Genomic DNA, 20,987 nt, shown 5'->3' with positions numbered 1-20,987 from the left:
ACAAAACAAAACAAAACAAAACAAAACAAAACAAAACAAAACAAAACACTGGTAAGGCGCTGCAGATTAAGAAACTGTGGCAATTCTCATAATTGAGAACTCTAGGCATTTGAATCTGCCCCTGGCCAGATTCCTGTTTTGGATCAGGTGACCACAACATCCAACTAAGAGGACCATGACAACTGATCACATAGCACAGATCCCAGAGCTTTATATGCCAACGAGTTATCTAGATGGGCTGGCCCCGAGGGTTTAGCCAATAAATTTCCCTTCCTGGACATTCCTTACTGCAAAAGCTATTTAATCTCTGGTCCACCCTGAGTAAGTTGTATGCACACTTTTCACTATGAATAAATAGTTTGGACAAAAAAGGATTGGCTTTTTCATCAAGAATCGCCACTGAGGGACTAGCCTTCCTTATGTAGCCTTACCATCTAAGAGTCCTGCAGAAGGCCCCATCCATCTGGTTTCTTCTGAGTTAGATAAAGAACCACAGCCTCAGTTGCAGTCAGAGCCATTGCTCGCCCAGAGAAACACAGGCTGGGACCTCTATCTGTCTCCTCTGAATGGGTGTTGGGATGTTATTTGCAAGCACCTAGATGGTGAAAAGGAAGGAGCATAGCCTAGAGTCTTGCTTTTCTTTTCTCTGGGCAGCATTCACACATCTCAGGTCCGAGGCAAAACATAGAACCACAGTTTAATCGATAATCCCGTTCGAGACATAGAATATTCCACTCTGCTGTGTATCCTGCATTGTTGTGCCCCCTCAGCATCTTTGCTATTCTAGCATTGGAAGCCCTGATTGTGAGAATGCAGACCACTAGGAAGTCTTCAGGCATGACAAAATGAGCACTATAAGGCAGTAGAGTGCACTTGTTCTTGTTCTCAAAATACACATTTTATTTTTTTAATCAGATAGTACCATGGACAGTTTTTATAAGTATTGAAACACAGCAGGAAAAAAAGGACCTAATCTGTTAATTCAGTTACAGAACCTGATCCAGGCAGCAGACAAAACTGCAGGTAATGATTTCAAACATCATTATTCCTTAGACCTCCTTTAGCAATAGAGAAGTAATGACAAGTATATTTAGTATATTACATCATACTCAAAACTCTCCCATCCCTATCTCAATATACTCAATAATGCCAAGAAGATTGAAGGATACAGTAGTCATTGCTTGCTACAAGCTATATTTATTATACTCTATCTATAAATCTTCCACTTTTATCATTTACTCCAGTTCTACACATCCTAACCATTCTTCAAGGGACTGCTTTCTCCACAGCATATGCTCTTGTGATCCTTGGCTTGAGGGGCTATAGAGAAAGGGCAGCTATAGAGAAAGTAGCTTCCTAGGGCTCTTCTTGAGGATCATCAATAAATTTTGTCCTTATATCTGTGAGAAAATTCATTAGTCTTGTATTTTTAAATTGCAGGAGACCATATGAGGTTTTGTTAATTTCAGTCAAGGAATTCTTGAATGACCTACTTGGCGAGTTTTATATATTAATGATTTATGTTCTCTTCTGTACTTAGCCATTGGGTAAACTACTAAAAATATTTAGACCCACACAGTCCATAGAGCAAGTACTGCCTACACAAGGTGTGAGAAATTGAAATGTGGTTATGTAAATGTGTCATAAGCATAAAATACACATACAGTTTCAAAGTTATAATTTCAAAGATGTGAACTTGTATGCTTAGTAACATATTTAAATGACATATGTATATATTTAATTATACATAATATTGAAGTAATTTTGCCTACTTTGAAAAACCTTTGTTACATAACTATCAAAAGCTATACATTCAACTAACAATATACGTAACTTTTTATAATAGTAGTTTTCAATGATTTGTTTTTCTTAAAACTGGAAACATGGAAACAAACAAATTTGATTATTTCAATGAATTCTCAAAAATTTTAAAACTTTGTTTACAGCAGGTTTATACATACTTAGAATGCTCAGAAAACTCACCATGTTTGTTATATTCAATTGAAAAGGGAGGCAGGGTTATAGCATACATATACACAAGAACTCAGAGCTATTACATTAGCTGAACAGGAGGCAGGCTTCACTAATCTCAGTAGGAGCAATCTCTGTAGGGGAGTATTTCTCAGGCCATAAACTTTCCAGGGTGGGAAGACAACTATGATGGAATTTTTACTTACATATTGTCAATACTCATGCAACTGACATTCACTCACTGAGGACCTTACTAGCTCCAAGCAGATGAGTGCATAGCCAAATGGGTTATTAGAATGCAGAACTGAACTGGAAAGGTGATTGTCTCTCTCCATCTCAGCTGCCCCTGAGGAGAGCAGCGTCTTCCACAACTTGTGTTCACTACCATGATGTTCCACTTTACCTCAGGCCTATAGTGATGGAGCCGGTGACCACAGACTGAAGTATATTTTCTTCTTTAAATGATATTTCTTACATATATACCACAGCCACATACATGTACCAAAAAGAATTTTTTGCCAATACAAACAGTACTTACTTGGTATTTTTCCAGGTTTTTCTGCTAAAAATAGAATAAACATTTTTTTTACTAACATAATAAATCAAGGAATTTGTAGCATGTATCAATAGACTATGTTAATGTGTCTAATATCTTTAGGTCCCTTTCCTACTAATAAGAGTTAATAAACAGATACATCTCCCCATTGCCAACAAATGTGTTTTTTCAGCAACTCAGTCTCTTTTATAGAAGAAAATATAAATGCTATCAAAAAAGACATTCTTCATCTCAGGTATCAAATAACTTAAGTTTTTAAGCACTCTTACTAAAATCAAATGGACCTTAAAAAATTATTTTGATTCAATGTAATTATAGATAACATGAACAAAATTACTTTTCATGATGTAGTTATGTATATACTTTACAATTAATAAACTACATACAATATATTGAGAATCATTTTCCATTCAAAGATGAGTAACAAAAAGTAAATGCAAAATGCATTAAAAACTAATGACTCTGTAAATGCATAAGACAAACTAGATTTTTCTCTTCAACAAGTGATAACTATTTGAAGTAGAACATCTCATTAACTGTATTTAACATAAAAAGCACAGTAAAATGATTATTCGAAATGCCAGAAGATAGGCTATTTTAGTAGAAAGGGAGATGAAGCATATCTCTTGTGTACCATCAATTAATAAATTTAAATGTTTGGGCTTCTAAATAATAATTTTTTAACAGAACCTGCATTACACTGATATACTTTGAGATCTGTAGGGTTGATACTGAAGAATTAAGAACTACAATTTACAAAAGATCACTTTTTAATGAAAAAAAATTAATTTGCATTAGGAAATATTTCTTTTGAGGATTGTTGCAGCTAAATGCCTTCAAGAGAAAAAAATCACAAAATTAAGTAACTTAAAATTCTTCACTAATTCTTTTACTTTAAAAATACTGGCATGGTAATACAGAGCCTATAGAGAATCCAAGTGGAAAGCAAGATAAAATGAACTATCATTGTATTTTCTCAACTCACTGTGACTTGGAGCTATGCTTTGGGAATTAACAGTTCTTCTATACTAAATGCTATGGTACTGTCTTGGATAATAAGTATACTGCAGTATAATGCATCTAGGTACATTTTAGCTTTTGAATATAGATGCTACAGTAAGCAACAATGAGAATCTGTGGCAAACAGGGCTTGCTTTCCTCTCAATAAGGATTTATATGCTTATTACATAGGAAAATAATTGGCTTTGGTTTTCTTCATCATTTTAGTTGAGCTGCTCTGAAATTATGTCACCCCTACTACTTAATCAAACACATAACTTCATTTTAAAGGCAATAATATTCCATTTGCATGCTGACATTTGCAGTCTATTGCTAGGTTCAATTGGTTCTAAAAGTCATTTTATAAATAAAATACTTGCATGATGCTAATTTTCTTTACTCACAAATAAAATAAATCTCAGTTGAAATTGTTTTAAAATATTTTAGTTATATAAGTCTAGATATTAAACATGCAGCTAATGATTTTTTTGTAATAGGAAATTATATTCTTCTGGCATGAATAAAAATATTTTACTGAATAAATCTCTAATAATATTGCTTCATATTTTATAATATTTCCTTGAAGCATTATCTTTCTACTAGATATTTTTTTCTGCATCTCTCTCTAGTGTATTAGCAGAGAGGAATCTTTACAAAACCTCTTTTTAAAAAATATTAGTGTTAATAGTGATAGTGTTGAGTGACATATGAATTTCCATAGCAACAGAGAATATGAATATTCATAAAGTTCAAGTTTACCTTTCGTCACATTGTGCACCTGAAGATTTTCTTGTCTTGCAGGAACTGTTTGTTAAAAACATATATTAAATCATAAAACTTTAAAATAACTTTGCATTAAATGATTGCCTCAATTTAAATGTAAAATGAAATAATTACAGTGTTATAACTAGAATTTTTATGTTATTGTCAATAATTTTATATTGTATTGATAACTAAAAAATAAATGCTAACAAAAGGGTTGTTTTACTACTGTAAAGAATTAAAGTGATTTGGAGGATTACAAAGCATGGACTATAGGTCACCCTGATCACTCAAATTTGAATGAATTAGTCTGCCATAATTATTTATTTATTTGTTTGTTTGTTTGTTTGTTTGTTTGTTTTTCGAGACAAGGTTTCTCAGTGTAGCCCGGGCTGACCTGGAACTCACTCAGTAGACCAGGCTGGCCTCGAACTCAGAAATTCGCCTGCCTCTGCCTCCCGACTGCTGGGATTAAAGGCGTGTGCCACCACCGCCCGGCACCTGCCATAATTATTATTGTTGTTGTTGTTGGTATTATTAATATTAGTATTAGTAGTAGGAATAGTGGTAATCATGCTTTCTTTCTGGTCTAGTATGTATGTCTTACATAATTAAGGCCTCTGTAAGTTTTTCAAATTATTACAAAAAAAAAAAAAACCCTAAATGTATGATAGTAAATAACTTACTAATGTAAACTTAATTTTAAAGAGAAAGAAAGGAGCACTATCATACAGTTTTCAGATTGTCCACCAGTGGCAAAATAAATAAATAAATGCTTAATTCCAACAACCGATCTTTGATTCATTAATCTCTTGACAATACCATCAGTGCATATTCACCAGTGACTTCTTTCAAGTAAAACAATCCCTTCAACATGCATATATTAAATTTTACTTAAAGATGTATGAATAAGTTATGACTCAAATAATATGGGCCTCCAAATATAGTAAAAAAAGTATATCTTACACAAATGCTTCTTTGAATATATCTTAAGTTGGTAATTTATTCTGTGTCATCAATACCCACAATTCAATAGACATATGTATAAAATTCATTTATCAGTAATAATTACAGTTTGCTTCAGGTTATAAATTTCTATTTCCCTAATAGTTAATAGTAACCATGCAAAGCCTTTAGTAGTTGAATGTTGAACTGAAACTGATATATGCTATAATGTCAGCATCTGTATTTTCATAAATCATTTTATTCTTTTGCTTATTTTTCATAACACATACATGTACAAATTTTCTATGCTTACCTTTACTTTCTTTTTCAGATTTTTTGATTTTCTTCTTCCCTAGGAAGAAACAAACAGCATGATGTAATCAGCATATGAGACATAATGTTCTCATTTACTCTTGGACACTGAAGCTGAGACTTGAACACATGTAAAGAGGTAAGTGATCATGGCTGAGCCATTTTGAGGAACGCAGGGACATTCTGTATATGATAAGCGTGCTGCTTCTGTATGTATAATGCCACTGTCTTTTTTCATACGTATTTTGAAAAACAAGACTATGATGTTAACAGAAATTCAAATTAAAGCAGAAAAAATCTAAATATTCATTGTCACTGGATAATTAGTATTTGACATTATCTAGTAGTTTCTCAAATGTGAATGAAACCATACATGGCATGGACAAATAGACTGTGGAAGTACATTAGTAAGTCAGGGTTTTGATTGACTGATGGTTTTCTTTAGTGTATGTATAGAGAAGACAGAGAAATAATGAGGCCAACTAAATATGGGAAGAAATGTGAAGTATGTTTTTTACTCACTCTTACAGTGGGTTTGAGAAGTCTTGTGCTTGACTGCCTTCGAGAACACTGAGGATTTGAATATTTGGGCAATTTTATGCCTGCTATTGCTACACAGTTAGAGAAAGACCCAGGTCAAAATTGTTTTCCACAATGCAGTATTTATTCCAGAGATGAAATATATACCTGAGTCTGTGACTTCTGGTGTTCCCGCTTTAGAAGAAAAAAAAATGTTAAAAAAGAAGAAAGAAGATAATATTTATCTTAGTACATCATTGAACTATATTTTCAGATAGTCTTATTAAATCACAATAGACAAAATGCTCAAAATGACAATGAAATATTCTAATAACTTGTATTTATAAACTGTGATGAGGCATCTAGTATGAAAATGAATTTATGGTATGAAGTAATTGAAAACATTCAATACCATACAGATAGACTACAAATCACATAAAATCACAATATAAACCATAAAACTCTGTTGTATCAATATTTAACTTGATCTCTTAGATGCATGAATTATTCATTGACTTTTATTAAATCACTATATCTAAGATTCTGTGCCATAGGCAATGAATGGTGACTTATAAGAGGCAGTGAAAACTATAGCAGCCACCGGCTTAGCTCCTAGTAATATAAAATGACATTTACCTTTAGTTGGAACGTTGCTTAATCGGTCTGTTTTTTTTTCTCTTTCAGTTAATTCTCAGACTAAGAATAGTCTCAATGTTACTCAGTACATTTTCTTATCCTTAAAACTTATTTCAGAAAATCAATATTTACTGAAAATAAACTACAAAATCATACCTCTTAAAACATTAATTTATAGAAAACATACATTTAGTAATCAATCTTCTGCAAAATTCTGGGACCTACTTCTATGCTTTTAGGGGAAGTAAAAATTTTATGATAATGACTGAAGTGAATAATGTTACATAATCAATATAGTAGTTTCAAATGGCAAACATTCTATTTTAACTTGAAAGTTTGGCAATATTCTTTATATTCATAGTGATAATATAAACTAAATATGGCAACAATTTTCTCCAATGCAAGGGCAATATTTAATATTTAAAGATGGCACTTGATCTCTTCAGAGGAAGCCACAGCTCCATTTTTAAAGAATGTCATAACACTGTTATGTAAACAATCAGTACTTGTTATTTAAAATATTTGAAATGAGTTCCCTCTCTGCCTCCATTCCCTCTGGATTATCTAGATCCTCATTGCAGAGCCAAGGTTCCTCCTCACCCAATCTATTTGTGTCAGCAGCCAATACCTGGAAGGAATTTCCACCTGGGAACCCAAAACTGATCAAAAGAGATAGGAAAAGACACAATAAACTTATCAAAGAAAATATCTAACAAGAAAATATTGCAGTTCTAAACATTTATGCATCAAATACAGGGTCACTCAAGTTCATAAATGAAACACTACTACAGCTAATATCACTTGGTAACCCTCACACAGTGATCGTTGGTGACTTTAGTATGTCAGTCTTCCTAATAGCCAGGCATCCATTAAAAAAAAATGAGCATAGAAAGCCTGGAGTTAAATGATGTCAAAATCTTTTTACATCATTTTTTGGAATGTTTTACCTGGACACAAAAGGATGTATTTTCTTCTCAACAGTTCTCAACATGAAATTTTTCCTAAATTGATAACAAACTCAGACACAAAGCAAGCTTCAACAGATACAAGAAAATTTAAATAACATCTTGAATTCTATCTGACATCCATTGGTTAAAGATGGATGTCAACAACAACACAAATTCCATAAGGTTTATATACTCATGGAAACTGAAAAAACTCACTACTGAATGTAAAATTGCTCAAGACAGAGATGTAAAATGTGTTATAATTTATGTGTGTGTGTGTGTATATATATATCTGTGTGTGTGTGTGTGTGTGTGTGTGTGTATGTGTGTGTAATTCAATTGAGAATTGAATGGATGGGCATGAAAGCACAATATACTCAAACTTATGGAACATAATGAATGTGGCTGAGATAAATCAAATGATAGCTTTGCCAGAATGACTGAGACTAATAAAGCAAATGATAGCTCATGCTGGTGAAGAAGTGGGTAAAAGAAACACTCATTTACTGCTGGCAGAAGTACGAATTTGTATATCTACTATGGAAATCAGTGTGGCAGATCATAAAGAAGCTGAGAACAGATCTACATTAAAATGCAACTACACCTAAAAGACTACATCCTACTACAGAGAAAACTGCTCAACCATGTTTATTTCTGCTTTATTTCTAATATCCAGAAATTGGAAACAGCCTATATGTCCACCAATGGATGAAGAAAATGTGGTATATTTACATAATAGAATATTACTAAGCTGTTAAAAATTTGTGGTATTTTCAAGTAAATGAATGGAGCTAGACACAAAGCAAGCTTCAACAGATACAAGAAAATTTAAATAACATCTTGAATTCTATCTGTATCCACTGGTTAAAGATGGATGTCAACATAAATTCTAAGTGATGTAATCTATACCCCAAAAGACAAATATGATATGCATTCTTTTATATGTGGATGATAGCTGTTAAGTCTTGAATTAGGAGAGTACAGTCCATAAAACCACAGAGTGCACATATGGAGTATGGCATTAGGGTGCATGGTAGATGCCTTCAATGAAGGGAAACAGAATACATAGTTTGTACAGATGATGGCAGAGGGCCTGGGACAGAATAATTAAATGGAGAAGGGGTAAGAGAAGAATAATGGATAAAATATAGGGATGGATAGCTAAAACTAAGGACCATTTGAAGAGCTTCTTTAAATACAAGCTTCATTAAAGATATACATATCTAAAACATCTAAACATAATTACCACGTAATGAGTTAGACAAAGCCCTAACTCGACATTTCTTGCTACCATGTAGGTGCTAGAAATAAGTCCCGAGTTTTCTGTAAGAACAGTCGCTATTATTAACCTTTCCTGCTAAACAATTATTTGTGTTCTCCACTGGTATTCTTCCTTTAAAAAATATGTTAGCTATGTAGGCATGGTGAAGGAAAATTTGAAGTATTCCTCATTTATCCTAATATAGTTCTCTAAGCATACAGTAGGCATACATTCTCAGGGGTTAAGAAATAGAACATACCAATATCCCTCGCCAATCAAAGTCTGTTAATCCATAGAAATATAATAGTCTTTATATTAATAAAGCTATTTTTGAAATTTAATTTACCACTTATGAACATTGTAAAATCAAAATATCATAATAAAATCTTCTTTCTAAAAATTATTGCCTAGTAATATGTGAATGGGGTGTGTGTGTCTAATTATGTGTACTTGGACAACATTATGGGCTCAGTATTTTCTGTCCACCTTTAACTGGGTTCAGGAGATTCAACTCATGTCACAAGACTTTACGCAACAAGAATGTTTGCCCTATGAGTCATCTCATTATCCCATATCCTGAAAGTTCTAAGTGATATACTTTCTTAAAGATGATTTAGGCTAACAAAAAAAAAGACAGGTAAAAATTTCTACTTATAGTTAGCATGTTAAATCTATAACTTCTATTTGCCCTTAAAGTTAAAATTAGAAAAAATAAGTATATATTAAAATAAGTAATAGAGAAATATTTCATAAACTTTAAACTATTTTCCAACAGGTTCCCACAGAAGAGGTGTAGAACTTGGGAGTGTTGAACTTTTTGATTTTCTCTTCATACACAAAATTTCAGCCATTGTTCTTTCTGGAAATCCATTAATATTGACTAACAATTTGAATTCTCACAGACATAAAATGTCAGGAAAAATAGATATATGGTAGATGAAAATCTTCATTTTGTAAGTACATTTCCTCCTCCAATATACCATGTATCCTGAAATTATTGACTAAAATATTATTCAATTTTATATGTAAACTTTCTTTGTTAAAAAGATATTTCATTATGATTTAGGGAATTTTATGAAAATTGATTATATAGAGAAGAGAGGAGAAAGGCGTTCTTTCAGTTATCCTTTATATCACATCATCTGAGCCTTATAGAGTAGTTCATATCATGGAATTAAGTAAAATTATGAAATAATAAGCTAGTGGTTACATACTTTAATGAATTTATTTTAAGAGGGCCGACTGAAAAAGGGATAATGACTGGACTGTAAAGAAAGATTAAATAATAATAATAAATATAATTTCTGCTGAAGTTTACAGTCACATTTAACATGTGTAATTTTAAATAATATTCTAAAGCCATATAAAGGGATTCTAATCCTTGAGAATGATAAATGTCAATAACTCTAACCATGCCAAACACCAAATATTATGGAAAGAACCTGTACATCATCAAATAAAATACAGTGCTAGTATCTCTGTACTATGTAGCATGCTTTGGTAATCTTCTTTTGATTGCCTCTAATATCATAGCTCTACTCTCAGATAAGACAGACGATAGTACAAAATCCAAGACTTAACAGTACTAATAAACAAACTAAAAGTATCTACGTCATATTTTTATGGTCAGATTTGATAAGCATGGTGATCAAAGACAGCATATAAGCCAAAATGGTCAAAAATACCTGTCTTTATGGATGGGTGGGCTTTTTCCTGGTGTTCAGCTTTTTCTAGACAGAAAAAAATGAAAATTCACAGGAGATATAAACAATCTTGGAGCAAGGAGCTTGTCAGAAGATGGTTTTCACTTGAACAAGATGCATGCTCCTAAAACCGTTTTTATACAACTTGTAACACAGAAGGGCATTGTCAAAGAACATATTAAAAACAGGGCTAGGATCATTCTCAGGGGACCTCAAAGATGTATTCTGTAGGAAGATGATAAATAGTGGCAGGTTGCTTGTTTTCTTCATAACCAATGGTTTAAGGACACAAGATGCCAAAGAGAATTTGAAGAGAAGCTACCTTCTTAGTGAAGGTTGCCATTTGGGAGAGTGAAGCACCTGTCAATCTTTTACTCCTTTCAGTTTTCAATTTTCCTTCCTTGCATTTCAGAAACCATTTAATTCAGAGCATTGACTCTTGTCTTTTAGAAATGTAGTCTAGATGTACCTTCCTCTGGAGTAGACCATATCTCATATTCTGCACATCACTGTGCATCTCCATGCCTACTCAGAAGCATCACAGCTGAGTCTCAACTGGATCCAAAATTTGTGAGCATAAGATACATTTCTAAGCCCTTTGAAAAATATCCAGAGTAATACTGTTTGTTTTTATTTAAAAAAAACCTTCCTTCATAAAACTAAGAGTTTCAGAATATGATGGTGGAAAATTTTGAAAGGAAGAAAGAATACTTGGAAACTGAACAAAATTAGAGCAGACATAAATTCTCACTTCAGAGTTAGCCTTGGGAGTTGCTAATCTGTACCTGCATGGATCTGCCTTTCCTTTCCTTCACCCTCGAATTTAGAGATTTTCTGGAATTACTGGTAATTTGTTCCAATATCACATACCTAACAATGAAGTTTATGGAAATGTGTGAGAAACTACATCACGTGAGGATAATTATAAACTAAATTTGATACCTCTGTAAGAATAAAGTTTCTTCAGTTGAATACATATAAATATTATGCTATGTGAGTACATACAAAACAAAGTATAGACATCAATATTTAAACGTAAGATAGAGCAAGAACAACACTACAACACAGTAAAAGAAAGTCACAATTATAAGACGTATACAAGCATATGTGTCAAGAGTGTCAGGTCGCTTTATGTTTCAATCAGCCTATATAAACCCATACCCTAGCTACTGAACCACCAACACGTCATCCTATATTCTCTGTTGTTGTGGATAGCAGTGATGCTGTTTCTATTTTGATGTTAATTCAGTTTCTGCAAGAGGGGGCTACCTTGGACTAGGAGTGAACCACATACTCAGGACTTCATGTGACCCTTCAAATCGATAAAGAAACCAATCACAGGGAGAGTAGGCAGTACTTCCGGGTCAGAGAGAGGAAGAGAAGAGGCAGGAGAGAGATACCGGGCTTTTGGACAGGGATGGTGGGAAGGGAAGTGGGCCCTAGTTTAGATGGCAAATCTGCCAGGATTCGCCATTGGAGGATGTAGATTTAATGTGGTTTACAAGATTACGATTCTAGTTGTTACACCCAGCGATTGAGTTTACCCTTGATTCTAAACTCAGTTTGTGTGGTGTTTTCCTGTACTCAGAGGTTCAACTGAGTTCTATAGAAAAAGATAAGGCGGCAAAGCATGGGTTTACAAGAAGTGCAACCCAAAGGGCCATGGGAATGGGGTTGGCATGGTAGGGACCCACCAATGGAAACTTAGCGAGTTGGGTGCAGAGACTTCAAAGCTCTGAGTCAGAGGGTCCTCTCAAGATGAGAATAGGCTGGCCATGCCCGCCAGTGCTGGGCAGCCAACCCGCTAGGGCCTGCTGGCATAGTGTGAATTACATTTTTTAATATTTCCCCCATCACTCTGTCAGATTTAACTTTATGCCTTATTATTTAGCTTTTACTCAGTGGTTAGACATAGGTCATGACTTTACTTCAATTGTTAAAATTGAAGTTAGCTATTTTATTCACTTGCTTAAAGCTTGACTGTGGAGAATGAAAAAAGTACACAGCATATTGATGATTACTAGCACAGGAAAAGCATTCATATTCACATATCTTTGTTCTTTGCTTCACATATATTTTTTTCTTTCAGCTTAAAGTAAAATCTTTTTCTGACAACTATTAAATTAAAATAGCAAATATAATTAATCATAATGCTTAGTGAAAACTGATTAGAGATATGAAATTCACATAACACTTAAAACAATATATTTGGAGTACAAGTAGGCTGAAATAGTTTTTTGTAATCCTTAAATATTCAAAGAGAAGGAGATACTTAAAAGTAGGGCATGTATTAACACTGTAAAAATTTTTAAAAAATGGCAAACTGGAGAAATGGCTCAGAGGTCAAGAGCACTGACTTTTCCTCCTGAGGTCCTAAATTCAATTCTCTGCAACCACACTGTGGCTCACATCCATCTGATGTCCTCTTTTGGTGTGTCTGAAGACAGCTACAGAGTACTCATATACATAAAATAAATTTAAAAATATATTTTAAAAAAGGAAAATTAAAAGATGGCATCATAAATTTACTCAATGATAAGAAGAAACAAACCCAAATGGTCATATGGAATGAAGTGAAGTGGTTTCATGATAACCTATAATTTATATGGATTATTTTCTCTTGTTTGCTTCCATAAAATACTTGAATTAGTCCAATATACCTATATTATTTTCTCACTTCATAGAAAAAACATACTGCATATATATTTTGTTTTAGAACAATTACGAGTAATAAAGCATGGTTCTCTGAATGTTCTCTAGGATTCAGAGAAGGGCAATTAAGAGGTTCAATACATCAGCTCAGAACAAGACTCACAAGTTTTGTTTTTCTTCTTGGTAAAGTTTCCAAAGCAGAAGAGTCTGAATTCCTCTTTTTTCCACAAAAAAAATAATGGGAACATGTTCTACTAATCTATCCTTATGGCAGGTCTTTAAATATACATAATAACACAATTCTCTGAGGAACTTTTATTAAAGAAATCATGTGAAATGATTTATAAGCAAGGTAAAGGTGCAACTTTTTTGATTTTATTTTCTTTTAAAAATTTATTTATATTACTGTATATACCTGTTCCTGCCTCTGTTTGTATTACTCATACATGTATATTCTCTCTCTCTCTCTCTCCCTCCCTCCATCTCTCTCTCTCTCTCTCTCTCTCTCTCTCTCTCTCTCTCTCTCTCTCCCTGACACACACACACACACACACACACACACACACACCACATACACACATGCACAGAGATGGGTTAAGATAGCCAGCCAGCCAAAGATAGATAGATAGATAGATAGATAGATAGATAGATAGATAGATAGACAGACAGTGATTGATATGTGATAGATTGCAATCAAGTATATATATTGTGGAGGTCGGAGAACAACTCTGGAAGTCAATTCACTCCTCATTTTATGGGTATTGGGAAATAGGATAGAGTTATCTGTCTTGTATGCTGGCATGTTTACTTTTTGTCTATTTCACTGATCTAGTTCTTTGCAATTTCAAAAATTGAGAAAATGTGGTTTGATACCCAGGAGGGCTCCCCCTTTCCAGAGAATGGGAGAAGGAATTAGGGGGCAGGACCTGGAGAGGTGAGACAGGGGCTGATGATGAGATGTAGAATGAAAAAATAGAAAAATTAATAAGAAAAGAAAATAAGATGAAAGACCAAGTTAGAATACATGATGATTAATGTGTATAATGAACTTTCTTATACATTATATGTAAATTTGTTAATCATACTCTGAAAAATAATGTCAATTTCTACTACTTTCAATGAAAATTATTTTAAAGTCATTCACAATAACTCAGAATTTTAGAATTTATGGCCATAAAAGTATACATTCACCTATGTATAATTCTGCAGTACAGCTGACTAAACAAGAACTGAACAATAATAAAAAAAATAGACATGCTCATGTTCAAGAGGGAAGTCGCAGTGGTCCCCAGCCCTGGAGAACTACTAGCAACTAATGAATCATGAAAGAGAAAGAATTAGTCTCAGTAATGAGCCACCTATCTGCTCATCCAATATCAAGCTATCAGCCCTCAACAAGCAGTATTTAAAAGAATCAGCAGCAATAATAATAATAATAATAATAATAAATAATAATAATAAAGAGGTCATGAATATGGAAGAATAAGAGAGGTTGGAGGAAAGAAAGAAAAAGAGGAAACTAATGTTATATTTTTAAAAATTAAAATTTGCACATACTTCATGTATACATGTGAATTTCTAGAAACAAAAACTGATATAGAAAATAAGATCATAGAAGAATGTCTTTACCTGTCTTTTCTGCTGTAATAGCTTTTATTTGCTTGGGAGTCTTTTGTTCTGTGATAGGACAAAATATTAATACAAGGAGAAATTTTAAAAATATCAATAGAAAACAATGATATATTTGAAGCTTGGGATTTTAAATCACAAAATAAAAAATTGGATTTCTTTAATAAAGCAGCAAAAACCAAATTTCTTTAGATCAAATGAAAACTCAAAGAGAGATCTCCCCAATAGCTCTTTTGCTGAATTCTTGCTGATTTAAATGGTCTCCCACCCTGTGAATCCAAACCTTGCCCTTTTTCTCAACTGTGATTTAACGGTGCTTATATAGAGAGTACCTTCATTTCTGTATTACTCATTTATTGCTGTATTAAAACAGGAACATCAAATCTGAACTTCCATGTGCTGATGATACCCTAAAAAATGTTGTCTAAAAGCAAAGTGGTAACTCCAACAATTCCATATAAAATTAAACTCCAGAAATATCGTTGGTAGGAGTGACCTGTCTAGTTAAATATCCTATGTAGGATCTTTTGCTGTATATAAGAATTTAAAGAGCATGAAGTTTGTATTAGACTGAGAACTGTAGAGAAAAATCATGTGCTTGATATATACCCATTTCAATGCATTTCTAAAACTGGCACATATTTAACACAAAAATTAATGTTTCAGTATAGCTTTTAACTAGGAGATTCAAAGATTGTATTGTTTATTTCTGACAATGAGGCAACCGTTCTGATATCTGCATTCTATTGCCTTCATTTTACTACTCTTATATTTTCTTATATTTAAGTCTCTCTCACACACACATATGCACACACACACACACACACACACACATATATATATATGTGCATGCAGGTGTGTGACATGACATGGTCTCATGTAGCTCGGACTAGTTATAGGCCTATGGTCCCACAGTCTGCGGGATTTCATATTTTAAAAGCATAGATGAATCAAATCAAACTGACACAAATCTACTACATATGACCTTTCTTACAAGCAATTCAAAAGTGTAAGCAAATGGTTTCCTATGTTTCATTTAAACAAAATAATACTATTAACTTCTCAAAGAAACCTGCCTACCCACATTAACAAGATTTTATAGCACTTCATGGGATGCCTATACTGACAGATAATATTCTATGCAGTAACTGAAAGTGAATTTCGTACCAGAAATTTCTATTCTTAAATAACATCTAGATATTAAGTTTTTCTGTAAATTCTGCACCGCTACCATCATGGTACATCATTTCACTTATAATTTCTCTAAACCCCAAGGGAAGGAGGGTTATAGTAGAGAAGAAGGATGGAGCCAAGTATGAAGGACAGATGTGGATTTACTCAATATTCTTGAAATAGAGGAAATCTAAACCATAAGTCTGTCTTGTCTTAGGTAGTAACAGGCAAATCCAAATGAGGAGCCCACTTACCAGTTTGCTGGCTGGATGCTCTTTGTGATTGATAAGCCCAGGTCTGCTTATCAATCACAAAAAGCATTCAGCTACATGAGATCATGTCATGTCACACACATGAGCACTCTCTTTCTTTTTCTTATACTCTTTCCGTGTGTGTGGTGTGTGTGTGTGTGTGTGTGCATATGTGTGTGGGGGAGAGACTCAAATATAAGAAAATAGAAGTGTAGTAAACTGAAGGCAAGCAGGCAAGCTGTCTATTTGAATACTACCACTAAACTCTCAGTTCAGCCAGTAGTGGGATAATAACTAAGATTTGAAATGGTCTTCAGAAGCTGATAACTTGAGGCATGAGTTATCACAACTGATTTTAGATCTGCCTCCATAATCTTCCCTTTTACATAACTAGGACAGTATAAGACAACTGGATGCAGCAATACCACCTGGGAAATACCTGGTTTGCCATGAGGAATAACTTGCTCTGGTCTGGTGATGTTCTGTTCTGAAAGTAATAAAAAGAGATGTTTCAGATATTTTAAAGTTTTCTAATATATCACACAATGAGTATTCTCTATGACTTAGGCCAATGATTTATATAATTGAAAATAACTAATGTGATAGTAGGAATAAAATATTTTAAGACTTCGGGGCTATCCAGCTTCATATTAAAGTCCCAAAGGCTTTGATTTAGAAAAACAGTATACACAAAACTTTTTATTTACATGGAACCTATAACTTTCAAATCATAGGCTCATTTTGTAAAGCATAAGTATTGAAGCAAGATTAAATGTTACAATTTTGGAAATGAAAAATGCTTTTTAAAGAGGTTATATTTGAACATTACAGAAGAAACCTATGTACATACTGCGTGTTTGGTTTTTCTCAGATGATGCTGGAAGGATAAGAGGTTATCAGTTACTTGATGAATACACTACTTTAAAACAACTAATGTAAATTCTAAATGGTATTTTATATAACTAGCTTTTAAAGGGTTACTTTTTATTGCTGGACCAGTGTTATGATTCAGCAGATACATGTGCTTTCTCATCATCAAACTTAAGCTTGCTCCTCATAACCCATAGGATGGAATGAGTGAGTCAATTCTGAGAAGTTGTCTACTGACCTCAATATGCTAATCTTGGCATGAGTATATGCATATACACTCGATATCTCTTTCTCTACCTAATCTCTCTCTGAAGAAATAAATATACTTTAAAAATAAACATTAAAGTCTAGTAAACAATTACCTCTAATAAACAAAACAAATACCAGGAAATAAATCATAAAGCAGTAGATAGACATTTATATGCTCTGTTGCATGCAAATATATTATTTACAAGAGCATCCAGATACAAGTTATGACTGGCTTCAAGGTAAACTCTAGTGAAGAGTGAAGCAGTGTAACAATGCTAGACATTATCTAAATTTGGATTCTTAGATTAGATCAATCTGGAAAGATTTTACTATATCAATTCTCATAATGAAGGAATGCCTTCCATAGAGCCCGAGGGCTTTTATAAACCTGCCTCAGGTTAGTAACTAGTTGGTACCACAGTAAAGACTTAATAATGACATTATAAACTAAAAGAGGTCACTCTGCTTTTTGATCAGCATTACTGGTTAATAAAATGGTACAGTTGATGATTCTTAACACAATTACTCAGAGTTCAGAAAAAATGAGACACATTGTAGAATTTTAGTCCAACATTTGTTAGCTTAAAAATATTAAAAAACTAATTGTGTGGATTTGGCCTTTTGAACCATCTCCATAACTACTGTTTTGAGGATAGCACTTGCTGTGCTATATGCCTCCATAATGATGAAAGTTACAGTGGTGTACTAAATCAATACTTCACAAGAATCTTCCTGGGGTCTAGCCACTGTTCTTCTCACACTCAAATAGCCCATGATTTTGTGAATTTGTGACTATGGTGATTATTGATTAAAATAAATTTAAAAAAATGATAAGGTTCATATTTTATTTAAAAACACTCAGAAGAATATATTCTAATATCTGGCTTCACTACCAAGCTTAGCATAAATCAGTGATCCTCAAGCTATGAGTCCTGACTCATTTTGCGGTTGCATATCAGATCTTTACATTACAATTCATAAGATTAGAAAAGTAGAGTTATGAAGTAGCAATGAAATAATTTTATTGTTGTGGTCACCACAACATGTGAAACAGTTGTAAAATGTCACAGTATTAAGCAGGTTGATCACCACAAGTAGAAAGCCATACTCTAGGATATATTTTACCAACTGGATGTTTAGATTTCATTTGAGTACTGTGAAATATTATTGAACATTAGAAAGTAAAATATCACAAGGAACTGAAAGACTTTAAATATGTGGGTAGCCAGTAATATCTTCAATTCCAGCATGAGGGAACTATGAATTTGGACAAGCATCAATCCTTGACACTATTGTTCTAATTTGATTATTTATTTATTTACAACCAAAACACTGCCCCCTCCCAGCCTACTCCCCTCCCAGAATCTCTTCCTCCATTCCTTCTCCTTTTCACCTGAGAGGGTACTCTCCCTGTATCGCCCCATTATGGTGCATCAAGTCTCTGCAGAGTTAAGCACGTCTTCTCCCACTTGGCCAGACAAGGAAGCCCTATTAATGATACTCTGTTATGCTAGCAGACAGGAGCCTAGCATAACTGTCCTCTGAGAGGCTCCAATCAGCAGCTGACTAAAAGAGATGTAGAAATCCACAGCCAAACATTGGACTGAGTTCAGGACTCTTATGGAAAAATCAGAGGAAGGAATGTGGGCCCCAAAGGGATAGGAACACAGGAATACAGGAAGACCAACAGAATCAACTGACTTGGACCCTTCAGGGCTCTCAGATACTGTGTCACCAACTGAAGTGAATACACAGGAAGACTAAGGCCCCAGGCACACAAGTAGCAGATGTGCAGCTCATTCTCCATGTGGATCTTCCAACAACTGGAGTGGGTGCTGTTCCTAAAGCTGTTGCCTGTCTGTATATTCCTTTGCCCAAATGGGCTGCCTTGTCTGGCCTCTCTTGAAGAGGATGCACTTAATCCTACAGAGACTTGAAGCACCAGGGTTGGGGAATACCCAGGATACTGGAGGAGGGGCAGTGATCAGGATGTAAATTAAATGAATAAATAAATTAATGGAAGAAAATAAAATATTGTCACCTAGTTTTTCTTCTGTTTTCACTTGTGGCTCTGAAAAGAGTAAGAAAAAAAAACAGAAACAATAATTCTAAAACAGAAACTAAAGCAAAACTTTATCATTTCCAGTAATTTGTATTCATTTCTCTCCATAACAATGAAGAATTTTACTAACAATCCATTTTTATAGTGCTTTGTTAAAGGAAGATTATTAAACATAGTAGTTAAAACTCACTATACACTTGTTTGTCATTAAGCTGTTGTTATTAAAACGTGCCTCAGGTGGACAGATAATTGAGAGTTGATTTAAGCCTAAACTGTCTTCTTAGTTTCAAGCTACCCATAAGAAATAGTTCCAAAGTAGTGTTAGACAAAACATTTCAAAAACAAAATTGGAAGAGATTGTTTCAAATCTAACAGATATATGGGTAATTTAGAAATTCAGGTGTAATATGTGTATTAGGTATGTGTCCCCTAAAGATAGGTTGAGTTTTTAGCATCAATACCTGTGAAGTGACATTATGTGGAAATTGGGTTAATGTAGATATGATTAATTAAGATGAGAGGCAAACTTGTTAGGATAGGGTGAGTGCTCTTAAGAAATAGAGAGGGAGAAAGTAGATATGTGAACATTGTGGTAGAAATTCACATCATGAGCTTAAATCCCAAGGAATTCATAAACTTCTGGTAATCACTAAAGAAAGAGTCAAGGAAGATATTTTCGCTAAGCATGGAAAAGTAGTGTTTTGCTTGCAGAACTATGGCGGAATATATACGGTGCTTTAAGAAGCAGTCTGAATTATCTTATTCCATGCATAGAAACTCACAGATTGCATTGGATTGTGGAATACTGCTCTGCTGTTAGAAGTAAAAGCGTGGAAGTAGTCTGTGAAATACATACTGGGGAGATAATGGAACATTATTGGAAATACTTGATAAGAGCCTAGATTGCCTTGAAGAGACTAATACTTGCTTGCTACTGACACTTAAGACAGTTCTGAAGAGAATTAAGAAATAGTTTATCATGTACGAATGTCCCGGTGATCAAGTATGCCACATCTGCCTATGACTCCTTGTATTATCTTCAACTTCTTACTCTCATCTCACCCTCCTCCTCTTCTGGCTTCCAAAGTTGAACCTCAAGGAGATCTATAAAAAATCTGTGTCCTTGGGTTTTGTTGTTGCTCTAGTGATGGTGGTGGTGGTTGCTGTTTTGAGGCAGGGGGAGGGGAGCGTTCTTGGAATAGCAGACAACCACACAGTGGTTGTTTTATTTGGAAATAAAGCTACTATCCACAGTATTGCAGTGAGTAAAGTCTAAGACAAGAGCCAGTTGCTAGCACATTCTAACATGGTATCTTGCTGCTGCATCCTCTGGAGAGGAGTGGTGTTGTATCATTGCATGACACAGGAAGAAATAGATCAAGTATGCAAGCAGAACTATGTAAGAGCCTTGATCTCATTCTTAGAATAAGAAACTTCAGTGCCTAATCAGCAGTTTGTGGCCATGGCCTAATCCTGTCATGTTATTAATG

General features: G+C 33.9%; 1 protein-coding gene across 1 annotated transcript in view; it reads right to left on the bottom strand.

The window, feature by feature from the left end:
• LOC114620377 (triadin-like) overlaps window positions 1–20,987 on the bottom strand; it is a 78,296-nt gene that overhangs the window by 20,212 nt on the left and 37,097 nt on the right. Inside the window, exons 4-11 of the mRNA XM_028766470.1 lie at window positions 19,477–19,506; window positions 17,167–17,193; window positions 16,756–16,803; window positions 14,893–14,940; window positions 10,594–10,638; window positions 6,233–6,259; window positions 5,547–5,585; window positions 4,286–4,330 (exon numbers count right to left, since the gene is read on the bottom strand). Coding sequence (XP_028622303.1) covers window positions 4,286–4,330; window positions 5,547–5,585; window positions 6,233–6,259; window positions 10,594–10,638; window positions 14,893–14,940; window positions 16,756–16,803; window positions 17,167–17,193; window positions 19,477–19,506 — 309 coding nt within the window. The remainder of the gene's footprint in view (window positions 1–4,285; window positions 4,331–5,546; window positions 5,586–6,232; window positions 6,260–10,593; window positions 10,639–14,892; window positions 14,941–16,755; window positions 16,804–17,166; window positions 17,194–19,476; window positions 19,507–20,987) is intronic.

Source organism: Grammomys surdaster, unplaced genomic scaffold, assembly GCF_004785775.1.
Source record: "Grammomys surdaster isolate TR1022 unplaced genomic scaffold, NIH_TR_1.0 168, whole genome shotgun sequence".
NCBI classification, from domain to species: domain Eukaryota; kingdom Metazoa; phylum Chordata; class Mammalia; order Rodentia; family Muridae; genus Grammomys; species Grammomys surdaster.
This window is presented reverse-complemented; position numbering and strand designations above follow the sequence as displayed.